The 16,949-nt window shown below is 48.1% G+C and overlaps 1 protein-coding gene across 4 annotated transcripts in view; it reads right to left on the bottom strand.

Annotated features, from left to right (window-relative positions):
- The window catches only part of LOC135506995 (lipopolysaccharide-responsive and beige-like anchor protein), a 373,235-nt gene that overhangs the window by 252,404 nt on the left and 103,882 nt on the right, over nucleotides 1-16,949 (bottom strand). For 3 of the 4 annotated variants that reach the window (XM_064926445.1, XM_064926448.1, XM_064926447.1), the window contains exons 24-30: nucleotides 16,201-16,379; nucleotides 15,309-15,462; nucleotides 13,156-13,336; nucleotides 7,243-7,373; nucleotides 6,134-6,241; nucleotides 5,558-5,699; nucleotides 4,950-5,298 (exon numbers count right to left, since the gene is read on the bottom strand). In XM_064926445.1, coding sequence (XP_064782517.1) covers nucleotides 4,950-5,298; nucleotides 5,558-5,699; nucleotides 6,134-6,241; nucleotides 7,243-7,373; nucleotides 13,156-13,336; nucleotides 15,309-15,462; nucleotides 16,201-16,379 — 1,244 coding nt within the window. The remainder of the gene's footprint in view (nucleotides 1-4,949; nucleotides 5,299-5,557; nucleotides 5,700-6,133; nucleotides 6,242-7,242; nucleotides 7,374-13,155; nucleotides 13,337-15,308; nucleotides 15,463-16,200; nucleotides 16,380-16,949) is intronic. The other variant, XM_064926446.1, reaches the window with a different exon arrangement.

The raw sequence follows: 16,949 nt of genomic DNA, 5'->3' as shown, positions 1-16,949 counted from the left end.
TTGCTAAGCAGTAACTTTATACACAGGCGCTCACTTTCTCACTCACACTTTCAGCCTGTAAGCACATTCCTCGATTCAACTCTTAGGAATAGCACAGATTAATGAAATTGCTTGTGTTTACAAGGCGGCAAGCCCGGTTATTGGTTAAAACCTCTAAATTATTCAGGCCCTGACAACCCGAAACGCAGAGAGCCCAGAGCTTTGCTTCTCTCCTCTCCTGGTCGTGGGTTTAACAGTAACAGCCAAGCACCTGCTCTGACGGCTGATTCATCGACAGAGGCGTGGGGCTCAACGATAAGTGTAGCTAATAACCTAACTGAATCATTTAAAGGCCTGAGTTGCTGGGGAACAGATGGAGAACCTAACACCGAACCCCAACCCTGTACTGCCACACACACACACACCACCCCCTCCCCATGGGCTTGACATAGCCTGGCTTCTCTTACTCATAACCAGTGCAGAGAACCAGACCATGGTCTCTCCTGTCTCTCTCCCGCCGCTGTCGACACCTCTCTCCCTGGGTGCTTCACGTCAGCACCACCCATCCAATCTAGTCAGTATCTGACCAGCCAGGTTGACTGGATAGGCCTTTCCCTTCTGGGAGGACTAAGAGTAGACAGATCTGGCACTGCCCATTCTGATGGCTGTAGTACAGAGTCTGTGAATTATTAAATCATCCAACACGTCACGCAATACTAGCTAAACATGTTCACGTATAGTGTTTTCAAAAATGGTTCACACTGCAAAAGAACAACAGGCCATTAGTCAGAATCCACATGGGAATTGTTAAGTGGGCTGAACTATATTTTTAATTCCCAAGTGGACGTTGAGGTTAGCATCAGATTCCCACCACAGACGAGCTTAACAGGACACATTGAAGTAAATATCCAGATGAATGCTAACTGCATGTCTCATACTGTTGCCCCCCCCCAGAGAGGCAGCCCCCCCACCCCCCCATTCTTCTGTTTATCCTTATGGCTTATTCATGTAAGGGGATGGGGGTGGGGCCCCAGCGGCTGTCTGTCTGTCTGTGTCCCATGCAGTCTGGCTTTGATCTTCCTCCCTCTCCCTCTCACTGCATGCGGCCCTGCGCATGTGAACATGTGAATCATGCCTCCTGTGTTCTTTATACCCCCACAACAACAAACCCTTCCCAACCTCCAACGGTCTACCCGTCACTTTCAGTCACAGCGTCCGGTTGGACATGGCCTTGATGACATCAGTGATTAAAGACATTAGTGTTTGGCCTGAGGACAGCAGAGGTGGTGAGAAAGAAGTGAGAGATGAAGCATCCTCCATGTCTCTCCCAGTGTGACAGGGGATCACACTAAAGGTTCCTATTCAAGGAGGCCCACTGTCATCTATCTGGTTTGGCAAGTATCTCTGTCATGGCAGTATGCTGTTTGTTGATCACAGTATGTTCAATTGCCAATGAGCATCTAGCCATGATATTTGCACTCAATAAATTCCCTTGCAATTCTTTACCACAAAACATCACATTTTCAACATGGCCGATCTTTGCTTTACAAGTCCAACTTACAGCATTCAAAATGCCTTCCTAACACAAATGTCAAACTAACACCCACATTGGCTGCTGTAACATGCCATGTAAATCACACTGCTATTCTTCCTCCCGTAGATGGCTGTTTACCGGGGCTCTGGTTAGCATCAGCAAATATTTGTGGACTTTGTCATAACAGAGGCATATCCCCGAGGCGAATGTATGTACGACAGAATCTAGCCGACCGGCCTCCATCTCTCTGCCTAGTAAATAAATCACAGTGATACTTCACCTCTGACCCCGGCCATTTTTATCTGGGAGATCCTGCTTTTTCCACGCTCGTAAATGTAAAACCCTGGGACCAGTTATTTGGATGGGGGAAGGCCGGTTGGTTCCCATGTTTTGGCGTAGGTGTCAGTCTGTCTGTCTACACAGGCTGTCTGTCTGCACCGCTGTCACTGAGACGTCCAAGACTTTATGATGAACTACTGCTGTGTGTGTGAGCCTGAGCTACCTGAGCAGAGCTGGGTGATAGGGACAAGACTCCATGTTGCGATAAATTGCCCTAATTGATGTGATAACAACTAAAACGATAGCTTTATAATAGTCATGTACACCACAGTTTAAAAATAATTTACACTACTATTACTAGTTTGATGGTTGAAGCCATTAATTGTCACATTTACAAATTACTCATATTAGCAAATGTATTTCATTTCAAACTTCACATTTCTCTAGAAAAGGCTAATTATCATCATGAACGATATCAGCAAAATGCCTGTGATCGGTGGTATCAAAAAAATGTGTTTATCGTCCCAGCTCCATACCTGAACCATTTGAGTGATCAGATGCATTTATATTTATATCATATATCATATATCTATATATATTTATATCATATATTTATATATCATATATATATATATATCTATATATACATATATCATATAATATATCATATTCATTTGTTGTCTTAAAAAGATGACTCAACTCTAAAATAAATACTTTCTGGGAACTATTTTAACCATTTCAAATACACCTACATACTTATGCAGTTTGGGTATGCTCTGAAGGAATTACCCTACCATCTGAGTGAAAATGAAAAGCTAAAAGTCTGCACTGTAGAGATTAGAGTAGACCTGAGAGAGAGGAGCAGGGGAGAGCAGAGCCCAGACCTGAACACAGACGGTAGAGATTAGATTAGACCTGAGAGAGAGGAGCAGGGGAGAGCAGAGCCCAGACCTGAACACAGACGGTAGAGAGTAGACCTGAGAGAGAGAGGAGCAGGGGAGAGCAGAGCCCAGACCTGAACACAGACTGTAGAGAGTAGACCTGAGAGAGAGGAGCAGGGGAGAGCAGAGCCCAGACCTGAACACAGACGGTAGAGAGTAGACCTGAGAGAGAGGAGCAGGGGAGAGCAGAGCCCAGACCTGAACACAGACGGTAGAGATTAGAGTAGACCTGAGAGAGAGAGAGAGAGAGAGAGGAGCAGGGGAGAGCAGAGCCCAGACCTCAACACAGACGGTAGAGATTAGAGTAGACCTGAGAGAGAGAGAGAGGAGCAGGGGAGAGCAGAGCCCAGACCTCAACACAGACGGTAGAGAGTAGACCTGAGAGAGAGAGAGAGGAGCAGGGGAGAGCAGAGCCCAGACCTCAACACAGACGGTAGAGATTAGAGTAGACCTGAGAGAGAGAGAGGAGCAGGGGAGAGCAGAGCCCAGACCTCAAAACAGACGGTAGAGATTAGAGTAGACCTGAGAGAGAGAGGAGTATGGGAGAGCAGAGCCCAGACCTCAACACAGACGGTAGAGATTAGAGTAGACCTGAGAGAGAGAGAGGAGCAGGGGAGAGCAGAGCCCAGACCTCAACACAGACGGTAGAGATTAGAGTAGACCTGAGAGAGAGAGAGGAGCAGGGGAGAGCAGAGCCCAGACCTCAACACAGAGCACAGCCACGCAGTAGAGAGCAGGAACCATCAAGATAACCAGGCATCTCCGAGCCAGAGGTTTCAGGGTCTGTGAGGGTAGGCGGATCCTGGTGGGAGATAAAGGTAGAAGACCAGAGGAGGTGTGTGCTGACCTGGGAACCCCAGCCCCCGGGCCTTCATCTCTGGGTTAGAGGGGCCGGGAGCTGCCTGGGCTGGGGCCAGCTGGGGTTCTGACTGGGGCTCCCTGTGGCGAGGTAGAGCTGTTACTCTATGCTCTCCAGCTCTCCTCCTCTCCAACACTAACGGCCCTGGGAGCCGCTCTAATCCCACCAGATATGAGGAGTGCCCAGAGTCCTGACAAAGCATTCCACAGATAAAGAGGCTGAGGATCACAGGGATGCCTCGGGAATTCCCAGCGATTGGAAGAGGAGTAGTGTGGGGGGGGGGGGTGGAGGAGGGAGGGGGGTGATGGAGAAACGCTTTCTTTCTTCCTTGGCATGAGAACCTTGACTAGGTGTCTCTCTTCCTGTGGAGGGAGGGGGGGGGGGATCTCGCTCGCTCTTTCCCTCTCCCTCGCTCTTTCCCTCTCCCTCGCTCTTTCCCTCTCAATCGCTCTTTCCCTCTCCCTCACTTCCTTTGTGTCTGGTGTGCTACAGGGACATTTCCCCCAAATACAAACCAGACCTCGTCCTCAGTCCGTCCGTCAGCTCTCTCTCACTTAGAGATGTCAGTATAGTCTGTATACGTACAGTACACCCACCCACACACAGCACCGCCTTGGGTTCCCACTAAGTCTCTGACCGCTCGCCCCCTCACTCCATAGGGGATCCATCTAGCCAGCTTCTCTTTCCCTTATTATAGTACCAGAGAGACAGACAGCCTAGCCCACGGTGCAGACAGAGAGAAAGAAAGACCAGGAGAGAGAGAGACGAAAAAGAGAAGCTATTAAATATCAGTGACAAGGTGAAAAGAAACAGCTTCCTACTGGCTGCCACAGAGTCGTCTTTTAGATCACTCTCTCTCTCTTTCCCCTCTTACTCTCTCTCTCTTTCCCCTCTTACTCTCTCTCTCTTTCCCCTCTTACTCTCTCTCTCTTTCCCCTCTTACTCTCTCTCTCTTTCCCCTCTTACTCTCTCTCTCTTTCCCCTCTTACTCTCTCTCTCTTTCCCCTCTTACTCTCTCTCTTCCTCTCTGCCTCTGGCAGATGCCTCGATTGTTTTGATGTGTTTTCCTGAAGACAGGTACTTTGTAGCCCTGTTTATTTGTGTTGAGAAGCCACGTCGACAGGCAAACCAGGGAGCTACAGGGATGGGTCGGGGGGGGGGGGGTATGTGATGGTAGTGGGTTTCTGATGTGATGCTTCCTCGCCTTCACTTAGTACATGTTCATGTTGGACCATTTCAAGGTAGGGAGGTGAGGGGTTAAGAGCTGTGAGGCTGTGAACCAGGTCAAGGGGTATTTAAAAAGTTAGCAGTCTTTGAGAGACTGAGCCCTGATTCTAAAACTCTGTGGCCCACGCACCTGTCAAAGGATCTGAACTGGTTGGGGTTGTTTCCCATAGCAGCTCCCAGCAAGGCCGGCGGCAGAAGGCTGGGGTCCACCATGATGTCATCAGCAGGCGCCGAGACCAGGCTGCGCAGGATGTCCTTCACGTTCTTCCCGCCCCTGGCGTCCGCCGTGGGGTTGTCTCTGTGACCCCTGACCTCTGAGGAGAGGGTGGACAGGGCCTCGGACACGGCGTCGGGCCCCTGGGCGGTGGTGTCCCCCTCGCTGGGGGCCACGGAGCTATGGTCATCCCCGATGCCAGAGTCTCGGCGACGGAGGGACACACTGCTCTCCAGGTCGGGACCGCCAGAGACGGCATTACTGTCTGATGGGAGGAATCATTAAAGGAGGTTTATAAACGTTGAGAAAAACCTGAACCTGCTTCAAAAATTACTTTGAGAATCTACTACAGTAATTGTAAACTACTTTAAAGACTATCAACACACCAGTACATTTCAAGGCACAATCAAGACAATTGGAAATTCCATATATAACTAATGTATAAGAGAGAGATTGACATGTTGAGCGATGGACACTTGGCTAGATGGAGCTCCTCTGCGTAGCCATATGGGTGAGGTGTGTACCTGCGCTCCTGGCAGACTGGCTGCGCTGGGGGAGTTTCTTGTCGTTTTGGGGCTCCAGGATGTCCCGGTACTTGGACACCATGAGAACAGAGATGAAGTAAACCACGGCCAGGGCCAAGAACTGAGCCTGCTTACTGTCCTCCTTTACCCAAACACACACAACATGCAACACAGCTATAATACAGCACACCGCCAGTCTGTCATATGTTTGAGTATGTACAGATGTAGGATCTTAATTTGACCACCCTGTTGCAGAAGAACCTTCCTGCAATGCAAGAGTTTTTTTTACTTGTGGTGTATTTAAGGTTTTAATAAGGCTTCTGAAATGTGTCATTTCCACTTTGAAATTTCAGACTTGATTTTCAACATTTCCTGTTGCTGCAGGAACAGTTTCCTGCTGTAGCAAACTGGCTCAAATTAAGATCCTACATCTAAACAGTATTTTTTTTTAAAGAAAATAATGGGGTCTTCCAAAAAGACAGCAATAACAAGATTTTACAATACATAGGTACTGTTATTTATTTGAAAAGTTGACTCTTTTCAACCTCTATCTTTATCAAAGCTTTGTAAACTCACGATATCTCTGAAGACCACGGCTCTGAGACGGTTGATGTCCATTTCCTGTAGCAGACGGTCCATGTCTCTGATGGGAGACATCCCTCCTGTCACAACATCAACAGGGCTCTGCAGGTGTAGAACACACGCACACACAGACACGCAGGCAAGCACACATACAGAGACCGACACACACAGACACACACATAATAATGTAAGCACCTATTGCTGGTTAATGCTGAAAATACCATTATCAGTTTTTATACTCTACCCACTGTCCAAAACTAGACTTCTCTTTAAGTCTAAGACATCACAAATGATAACGGATTGTCATGGAATGTGTATGTGTTAGCAGAGGTCAACCACAACGGCCCATTCCACCACCAGTAGTGTTGAAAATCAACCCATGGGAAGTGTATAGTTGGCCAGTCCACATACAGTACAGTATCTGCCCCATTCAGTGGGATGTTGTGTTTCCCCTTGAGACTCAGACCCTTAACATAATGGGTTTACCATAGAGCCACTCACTGCATTATGAATGAGACTTTACACACTGGTTTCAGGAAGAAAAACAGGGATTTAAAAAAAACAGTTTTACTGGAAGTCACCATATCAAATCAAAAGGCCAACAATGACAAAGGGCCTTGTCTAGTGTAACATAACAGCAGGCGAAGTAATGCAATAAGATATCAGCTAATGCAATAACAACTCTCTGCTATTACATAGGGAGGACCACAAAGGGATGGGTTGCTGCCGGGGAAGTATTAGGATGCAACGCAAGACAAGGGATGACTTAGAGGGATGCTAACAATTCACTAAGTGCAGCGATCCTGTTCAACCAATATACAGGAGGAGAAACGTCATCAATTATGGTGTTTCTCCATGTCTGCCAGGGAGATTGGGAAATGTAAAAAGAAAAATGTATAGACTGTCGTTGTTGTTTTTTTTTGGGGGGGGGGGGGTATTGCTAGGAAGTCAGGATTCCCGAAATGACAGAAAGAGGAGAGGGAGGGGGAGAAGTGTGTGTGTGTGTGTGTGTGTGTGTGTGTGTGTGTGTGTGTGTGTGTGTGTGTGTGTGGAGGGAGGGGGGGCGAGTCTGTGACTCGGTGAGGAGGGATGATACTACTTGCCTGCGCGGGCATGGACTTGGCAGCTCCCATGAGGCTGTGCACTGCTTGCTGGCCGCGGGCGCTGTCCTGGCTGGGCTTGAAGTGAGACTGCTGCTGACATTCCAGACAGTTCCTCACAGCCATGGCACACACTGCAGAGAGAGATATTGGAGAGAGAGATATTGGAGAGAGAGAAAGAGAGAATGAGAGTTGCGGTGGATGTATAAATCAAAGAGAATAGGCTGCGTACACATATTTTGAAAATGTCATCGCAGGTGCAGCAAAATGCTTATGTTTCTAGATCCAACAGTGCAGTAATACCTACCAATACACACACATCCAAAAGGAAAGAAATGAAGGAATATCAGAATGAGCCATGTCTGAGTCCGGAATATAAATCTATATGTATATGATGGTGTGTATAGACATTATGAATAGAAAAGGTGTGTAAAGCAGTAATTGTATAGGATGAGCCTTGACTAGAATACAGCATATACATATGAAGTGGGTAAACCTGTATGTAAACATTATTAAAGTGACCAGTGTTCATTGACTATGTACATAGGGCAGCAGTCTCTAAGTTCAGGGCAGGGTACTGGGCGGTGGGTGGTCAGCTAGTAACAGTGTCTAAGTTCAGGGCAGGGTACTGGGCAGTGGGTGGTCAGCTAGTAACAGTGTCTAAGTTCAGGGCAGGGTACTGGGCAGTGGTCAGCTAGTAACAGTGTCTAAGTTCAGGGCAGGGTACTGGGCGGTGGGTGGTCAGCTAGTAACAGTGTCTAAGTTCAGGGCAGGGTACTGGGCGGTGGTCAGCTAGTAACAGTGTCTAAGTTCAGGGCAGGGTACTGGGCGGTGGGTGGTCAGCTAGTAACAGTGTCTAAGTTCAGGGCAGGGTACTGGGCAGTGGTCAGCTAGTAACAGTGTCTAAGTTCAGGGCAGGGTACTGGGCGGTGGTCAGCTAGTAACAGTGTCTAAGTTCAGGGCAGGGTACTGGGCGGTGGTCAGCTAGCGGTCTGATGGCCTGGAGATAGAAGCTGTTTTTCAGTCTCTTGGTCCCAGCTTTGATGAAGCTGTACTGTAACTGCCTTCTAGACGGTAGCGGGGTGAACAGACTGTGGCTGAGGTGCTTGATAATCTTCTTGTCCTTGCTTTCACACTGAGTGCTGAAGATGTCCAGGAGGAAGACACTTCCCCTGGTGAAGAATTGGGCTGGAGAGCACTGTGACTGTGGACAATGCAGTTGTCGTACCAGGCGGTGATAAAGCCTGACAAGATGCTCTCAATGGTGGATCTATAGAAATTTGTGAGGGTCTTAGGGGCCAAGCGGAATTTCTTCAGCCTCCTGAGGTTGAAGAGGCTCTGTTGTACCTTCTTCACCACACTGTCTGTGTGGATGGACCATTTCAGATTGTCAGTGATGTGTACGCTGAGGAACTTTCACCCTCTCCTCTACTGTCCCCTCAATGTGGATGGGGGCGTGCTCTCTCTGCTGTTTCCTGTAGCCCACGATCAGATCCTTCATTGTGTTGACGTTGAGCGAGAGGTTATTTTCTTGGCACCACTCCACCAGGGCCCTCACCTCCTCCCTGTAGGGTGTCTCGTCGTTGTTGGTAATCAGGCCTACTACAGTTGTCATCTGCAAACTTGATGATTGAGTTGGAGGCGTGCGCAGCCACGCAGTCATGGGTGAACAGGAAGTACAGGAGAGGGCTGAGCACGCACCCTTGTGGGGCCCCAGTGTTGAGGATCAGCGTAGTGGAGGTGTTGTTGCCTACCTTCACCACCTGGGGGCGGCCCTTCAGGAAGTCTAGGGGTGAAGTAGTGAGAGAACGAGCAACCAAAAAAGCAAGACAGGAGGAGACAGAGAGAAGCTGAGAGAAGAGAGAATTGGGGAGAGACAGAAAGTGAGAAGTGAGGAGCGGTTGAGAAAGAGAAAGAATTGAACTCTCCAGGAACAAGGTCCAGTCCACCTGGACAACAGCGTTCACCTCTTCCCTCCCTGCTCCCCGAGCCCCAACACTAGTTCACACTGTATCCAAGGTAACACCAGATCTCCCTGTATCCAAGGACACACTAGTTCTCCGTGTATCCAAGGTCACACTAGTTCTCCCTATATCCACGGTCACACTAGTTCTCTCTGTATCCAAGGTCACACTAGTTCTTCGTGTATCCAAGGTCACACTAGTTCTCCCTGTATCCACGGTCACACTAGTTCTCCCTGTATCCACGGTCACACTAGTTCTCCCTGTATCCACGGTCACCCTAGTTCTCCCTGTATCCACGGTCACCCTAGTTCTCCCTGTATCCACGGTCACCCTAGTTCTCCCTGTATCCACGGTCACCCTAGTTCTCCCTGTATCCACGGTCACACTAGTTCTCCCTGTATCCACGGTCACACTAGATCTCCCTATATCCAAGGTCACACTAGTTCTCCCTGTATCCACGGTCACACTAGTTCTCCCTGTATCCAAGGTCACACTAGTTCTCCCTGTATCCAAGGTCACACTAGTTCTCCCTGTATCCAAGGTCACACTAGTTCTCCCTGTATCCAAGGTCACACTAGTTCTCCCTGTATCCAAGGTCACACTAGTTCTCCCTGTATCCAAGGTCACACTAGTTCTAACTGTATCCACGGTCACACTAGATCTCCCTGTATCTACGGTCACACTAGTTCTCCCTGTATCCACGGTCACACTAGTTCTCCCTGTATCCAAGGTCACACTAGTTCTCCCTGTATCCAAGGTCACACTAGTTCTCCCTGTATCCAAGGTCACACTAGTTCTCCCTGTATCCAAGGTCACACTAGATCTCCCTGTATCTATAGTCACACTAGATCTCCCTGTATCCAAGGTCACACTAGTTCTCCCTGTATCCACGGTCACACTAGTTCTCCCTGTATCCACGGTCACACTAGATCTCCCTGTATCCACGGTCACACTAGTTCTTCCTGTATCCAAGGTCACACTAGTTCTCCCTGTATCCAAGGTCACACTAGTTCTCCCTGTATCCAAGGTCACACTAGTTCTCCCTGTATCCAAGGTCACACTAGATCTCCCTGTATCTATAGTCACACTAGATCTCCCTGTATCCAAGGTCACACTAGTTCTCCCTGTATCCACGGTCACACTAGTTCTCCCTGTATCCACGGTCACACTAGATCTCCCTGTATCCACGGTCACACTAGTTCTTCCTGTATCCAAGGTCACACTAGTTCTCCCTGTATCCAAGGTCACACTAGTTCTCCCTGTATCCAAGGTCACACTAGATCTCCCTGTATCTATAGTCACACTAGATCTCCCTGTATCCAAGGTCACACTAGTTCTCCCTGTATCCACGGTCACACTAGTTCCCTCTGTATCCACGGTCACACTAGATCTCCCTGTATCCACGGTCACACTAGATCTCCCTGTATCCAAGGTCACACTAGATCTCCCTGTATCTACAGTCACACTAGTTCTCCCTGTATCCAAGGTCACACTAGATCTCCCTGTATCTACAGTCACACTAGTTCTCCCTGTATCCACGGTCACACTAGATCTCCCTGTATACACGGTCACACTAGTTCTCCCTGTATCTACGGTCACACAAGATCTCCCTGTATCTAGGGTCACACTAGATCTCCCTGTATCCACGGTCACACTAGATCTCACTGTATCTACGGTCACACTAGATCTCCCTGTATCCACGGTCACACTAGATCTCACTGTATCCACGGTCACAATAGTTTTCACTGTATCTAAGGTCACACTAGTTCTCCCTGTATCCAAGGTCACACTAGATCTCCCTGTATCAAAGGTCACACTAGTTCTCCCTGTATCCAAGGTCACACTAGTTCTAACTGTATCCAAGGTCACACTAGTTCTCACTGTATCCAAACCCTGCATGGGGTTCATTCAATATTGGATGACAATGGTACCTCACTGCATGTGGGTCTTGCCTGGGAAACAAACTACCTCACAGAACATGAGGTAAAATATCCACTGTTTGATAACTTCAGGTAGGTTTCTGGCTCCTACCAAGGGGGCTTGTTATTTAATATGATATATTGCGGTGCTATATTGCCGCTTTTGATTTTTCTTTTAGCCCCTCCTTCATTTCTGTATTTGACAACTGACAAATGTCATTTCTGAACCGTCTAAATTAGAGGTGGAAGTATTTCATCTGGAATGGTCTGGAGTTTTACATTAAGGCCTTCAGGAGAGGCAGTGTGTTTGTTTGTGTGCCTGTGTGTTTTTGTGTGTGCCCGTGTGTGTGTGCCCGTGTGTGTGTGTGCCCGTGTGTGTGTGTGCCCGTGTGTGTGTGTGCCCGTGTGTGTGTGTGTGCCCGTGTGTGTGTGTGTGTGTGTGTGTGTGTGTGTGTGTGTGTGCCCGTGTGTGTGTGTGTGTGTGTGCCCGTGTGTGTTTGTGCCCGTGTGTGTGCCCGTGTGTGTGTGTGCCCGTGTGCGTGTGTGCCCGTGTGTGTGTGTGTGCCCGTGTGTGTGTGTGTGCCCGTGTGTGTGTGTGTGCCCGTGTGTGTGTGTGTGCCCGTGTGTGTGTGTGCCCGTGTGTGTGTGTGTGCCCGTGTGTGTGTGTGCCCGTGTGTGTGTGTGCCCGTGTGTGTGTGTGTGCCCGTGTGTGTGTGTGCCCGTGTGTGTGTGTGTGCCCGTGTGTGTGTGTGTGCCCGTGTGTGTGTGTGTGTGTGTGTGTGTGCCCGTGTGTGTGTGTGTGTGTGCCCGTGTGTGTGTGTGTGTGTGCCCGTGTGTGTGTGTGTGTGCGCGTGTGTGTGTGTGTGTGCCCGTGTGTGTGTGTGTGTGTGCCCGTGTGTGTGTGTGTGTGCCCGTGTGTGTGTGTGTGTGTGTGCCCGTGTGTGTGTGTGTGTGCCCGTGTGTGTGTGCCTGTGTGTGTGTGCCTGTGTGTGTGTGCCTGTGTGTGTGTGCCTGTGTGCATGTCTGTGTGTGCCTGTGTGCATGTCTGTGTGTAAGTTCCCCCTTGAAACCTTGTTACAGTCTACCCAAATCAGATTACTGCACCAGCAACAGGGAAAGAATACCTCATCAAAAATTAATCTCATAACGGCAGCTCTCTAAAAGCAGGCATTTGCTACGACAGCATCACTCTCTCCACCGAGCTCCCCACCAATGAGAATGGCCGTTGGGATAAGCCCAGAAAAAAAAGAACGCGACTGGATATCAGCTGAACAAGGTGGCGTACAGGGCGACCATTTTGTTTACGACCTAGTTTGTAAGGAGTATTTAAAAGCAAAAATGGATACCAGAGCACGGCCCATTACCCAAATGGAGCAGATGGTTTAAATCACCATGCATAGTCTTACTGTACTAGGGAGCTTAGGAGTTGGATGAGGGGTGGGTTGGAGGTTGGATAAGGTGGTTGGTGTAATGTAGTGCCTGAATAAAATGAATAATGTAAAGCATTTGAAGTATATTTTATTCAGCTAGCAGAGCAGGGGTCTAGCCGTGTCACGGAGCTGTCACTGGGTTACTTTAATAGACTGGAACATGAGGCAGAGAAAGAGAGAGAGGCAGCCTAGGGCTACAGCCAGGGCCATTACGGGGGAATCGACTAATCATAGGCGGCCATTTTAGAGTGTTGCAGCGCAAAGGGGTTATAATAACAAGATAAGAGAGGGCTGCTACGAGCCAAGAGAGAGAGAGCGAGAAAGAGAGAGGCTATATACGGAGAGCTTTGGCAGCTCAGGCTGCTATTAGAGTCTACTGCAGTCTGATATAGAGGGGGATTGATAAAAAGAGGTGAATGAGGAGGAAAAGGGTGAGAAAAGGAGGAAGTGAATGAAGGAGGAAGTGAAGAGACGAGGAAAAGAGGGAAACAAGAAGGGAGGATATGTAAAGAACAGAACAGGAAGAGAAGATGGGAAATGGGGAGAGGAGATGACCAGAAGGGATGGAGGAGGAGAGAGAGGCAGAGGTTCTTCCATACGTACCCAGACGGAGACTCTGTCTGAGGATACCGCCAGAGGACATGTTCTTCTCAGCCTCGATCTCGGTGAAGTTGAGGGAGGAGGCGAAGATCAGAACATCCACCAGGTTGATGAGGCGCTGCAGGAAGGTGACTGAGGCCTCCACCGACAGACCCTGGGACGGCTCAATGTTCTCCAGATCATGCTGAGGAGAAGAAGAGGGACAAACACCACCATCACTAGCATCATTACTGTCAAATACAAACTAAATTATGACATGTAGCTATTAGTCAACGAAGGGACCATGTTTGGTAAGAAAGGGAAATGGTTGAGCAACATTCATTTCAGATTTCAATCAGATTAAATCCTCATTGAATTCAATCCCGTCTTTGAATCTAATTATATGATGGAATTGACCCCTGCTGTAGCCACAGCCACCAGTCCATACTGGACATTGATTCCAGTGTATATTGTAAAGGGAGTGGTATGGAGGGGAGACAGAGGACCACAGGTCCATCAGGGTTTATGTTATACTGGAGTGCTTCTGTCACTGGGGTCAGACAGTACAAAAACACACTAACCATGTTAGCACTGGCCAACTGTAGTCTAATGTGATTTGAGAAAGGTCATCGGAGATGGATGGACAGGGATAACCTCCTGTGGGTGGCCATACACATACCAGACACAGACAGACAGACAGAGACAGACAGAGACAGAGACACAGACAGACAGACAGAGACAGACAGAGACAGAGACAGAGACACAGACAGAGACACAGACAGAGACACAGACAGACAGAGACAGACAGAGACAGACAGACAGAGAGACAGAGACAGACAGACAGACACAGACAGAGACAGACAGACAGACACACAGACAGACAGACAGACAGAGACAGACAGACAGACAGAGACAGAGACAGAGACAGACAGACAGAGACAGACAGAGACAGACAGAGACAGACACAGACAGAGACAGACAGACAGACAGAGACAGAGACAGAGACAGACAGAGACAGACAGAGACAGAGACAGAGACGGACAGACAGAGACAGACACAGACAGAGACAGACAGACAGAGACAGAGACAGACACAGACACAGACAGAGACAGAGACAGACAGAGACAGAGACAGACAGAGACAGAGACAGACAGAGACAGAGACAGACAGACAGACAGACAGAGACAGACAGAGACAGACAGAGACAGACAGAGACAGACAGAGACAGACCGACACAGACAGACTGACACAGACAGACAGAGACAGACCGACACAGACAGACAGAGACAGACCGACACAGACAGACAGAGACAGACCGACACAGACAGACCGACAGAGACAGACAGAGACAGACCGACAGAGACAGACAGAGACAGACAGAGACAGACCGACAGAGAGAGACAGACCGACACAGACAGACCGACACAGACCGACAGAGACAGACAGAGACAGACCGACACAGACAGAGACCGACACAGACAGAGACCGACACAGACAGAGACCGACACAGACAGAGACCGACACAGACAGAGACCGACACAGACAGAGACCGACACAGACAGAGACCGACACAGACAGAGACCGACACAGACAGAGACCGACACAGACAGAGACCGACACAGACAGAGACCGACACAGACAGACAGAGACCGACAGAGACAGACAGAGACCGACAGAGACAGACAGACCGACAGAGACAGACAGACCGACAGAGACAGACCGACAGAGAAAGACTGACAGAGAAAGACCGACAGACCGACAGAGACAGACCGACAGACAGACTGACACACAGACACACAGAGACAGACAGAGACAGACACACAGAGACAGACACACAGAGAGACAGAGACAGAGACACACACACAGAGAGACACACACAGAGAGACAGAGACAGACACAAACAGAGAGCCAGAGACAGACACACACAGAGAGACAGAGACAGACACACACAGAGAGACAGAGACAGACACATACAGAGACAGAGACAGACACACACAGAGACAGAGACAGACACAACATCAAGACAGACCGACACAACATCAAGACAGACCGACACAACAGCCAGACAGACCGACACAACAGCCAGACAGACCGACACAACAGCCAGACAGACCGACACAACAGCCAGACAGACCGACACAGACATACACAACAGCCAGACAGACAGTGTCTCTCACTGAGGAGGATGTGGCAGCAGAAAGCAGGGGCAGGATGCCTCCACAGGCCATGATGAGGTTGTCCACCACCTGAGAGATGAGGTGCACTGTGTTGTGGACAAACACCACATTCTCACTGCTGTTCACAAAGTCCATCACCGTCTTAGTGGAGTGACTGGGAGAGAGGAGTCAGGCACAAATTACACAGAGGTACATAGAAGCTAAACATTATAACCATTGAATCAATGTACAACACAATCAATGCCTTCAGCGCCTTCAGAATGTATGCATACCCCTTGACATATTCCACATTTTGTTGTGTTACAGCCTGAATTTAAAATTGATCAAATATATTTTTCCCATCACCCATCTAGACACAATATCCTATATAGACAAACGGATTTTTTTTTTTTTTTAGAAATGTTTCCTAATTTATTGAAAATGAAATACAGAAATATCTAATTGACATAAGTATTCACACTCCTGAGTCAACACTTTGTAGAAGCACCTTTGGCAGTGATTACAGCTATGAGTCTTTCTGGGTAAGTCTCTAAGAGCTTTGCACACCTGAATTGTACAACATTTGCCCATTATTCTTTTCAAAATTATTCAAGCTCTGTCAAGTTGGTTGTTGATCATTGCTAGACAACCATTTTCAGGTCTTAACATAGATTACCATAGCTCTATTCTGTTGAAGTTTTTTTTCAACCCATATTTTACATGGTAAGTGGACTGAGAGCACATTCTCATTTACAGCAACGACCCAGAGATCAGAATGTTTGCAGGATAGACTATTTTTTGTTGTAAGTTAGTGAGTTGGAAAGTCGCCTGTCCGCCAACCATTCTAGTGTTAGAAATCAGATCAAACTGCTACGCAATTCTCCATGTATTTCAACCAATTCCCCTCCTTTACCTCCTCCACATCTGCACGTCAGTCTCGATGGAGAAGAGCAGGTCTGTGAGCAGGCGCTGGTGCATGTGAGACCAACGGAACTCTGGAATACGGAACATGGTGGAGCGGGCGGAGGAGCCGCTCTCATTGGCCTGGCCTCCTGAGGCACCGGCTGCACCCGCGTCGCCCTGAGGAACTTCCTGTGGTACAGCACTCAGGACAGTTAGCAGCAGCATTAGCATTAGCCATATATATATATATATATATAAACAGGATGAGCTTAAGCTAAGGAGTAGCTGTCTTCAGCATTAGCCATATAAATATAAACAGGATTAGCTTTGGCTTTAGCATTAGCCATATAAATTTAAACAGGATTAGCTTTGGCTTTAGCATTAGCCATATAAATATAAACAGGATTAGCTTTGGCTTTAGCATTAGCCATATAAATATAAACAGGATTAGCTTTGGCTTTAGCATTAGCCATATAAATATAAACAGGATTAGCTTTGGCTTTAGCATTAGCCATATAAATATAAACAGGAAAGCATTAGCCATATAAATATAAACAGGATTAGCTTTGGCTTTAGCATTAGCCATATAAATATAAACAGGATTAGCTTTGGCTTTAGCATTAGCCATATAAATATAAACAGGATTAGCTAAAGCCATATAGCCATACCCACGTACATACTGTATATTATAAAGCACTTTTCGTCAAAGACACAAGACCAGTAAAGACACAAGACCAGTAAATAGATGAAGCAGTGATG

The sequence above is a fragment of the Oncorhynchus masou genome, chromosome 20 (genome assembly GCF_036934945.1).
Source record: "Oncorhynchus masou masou isolate Uvic2021 chromosome 20, UVic_Omas_1.1, whole genome shotgun sequence".
In the NCBI taxonomy this organism is placed as follows: domain Eukaryota; kingdom Metazoa; phylum Chordata; class Actinopteri; order Salmoniformes; family Salmonidae; genus Oncorhynchus; species Oncorhynchus masou.
Note: the sequence above shows the minus strand (reverse complement) of the source record. Positions and strands in the feature narration are given on the sequence as shown.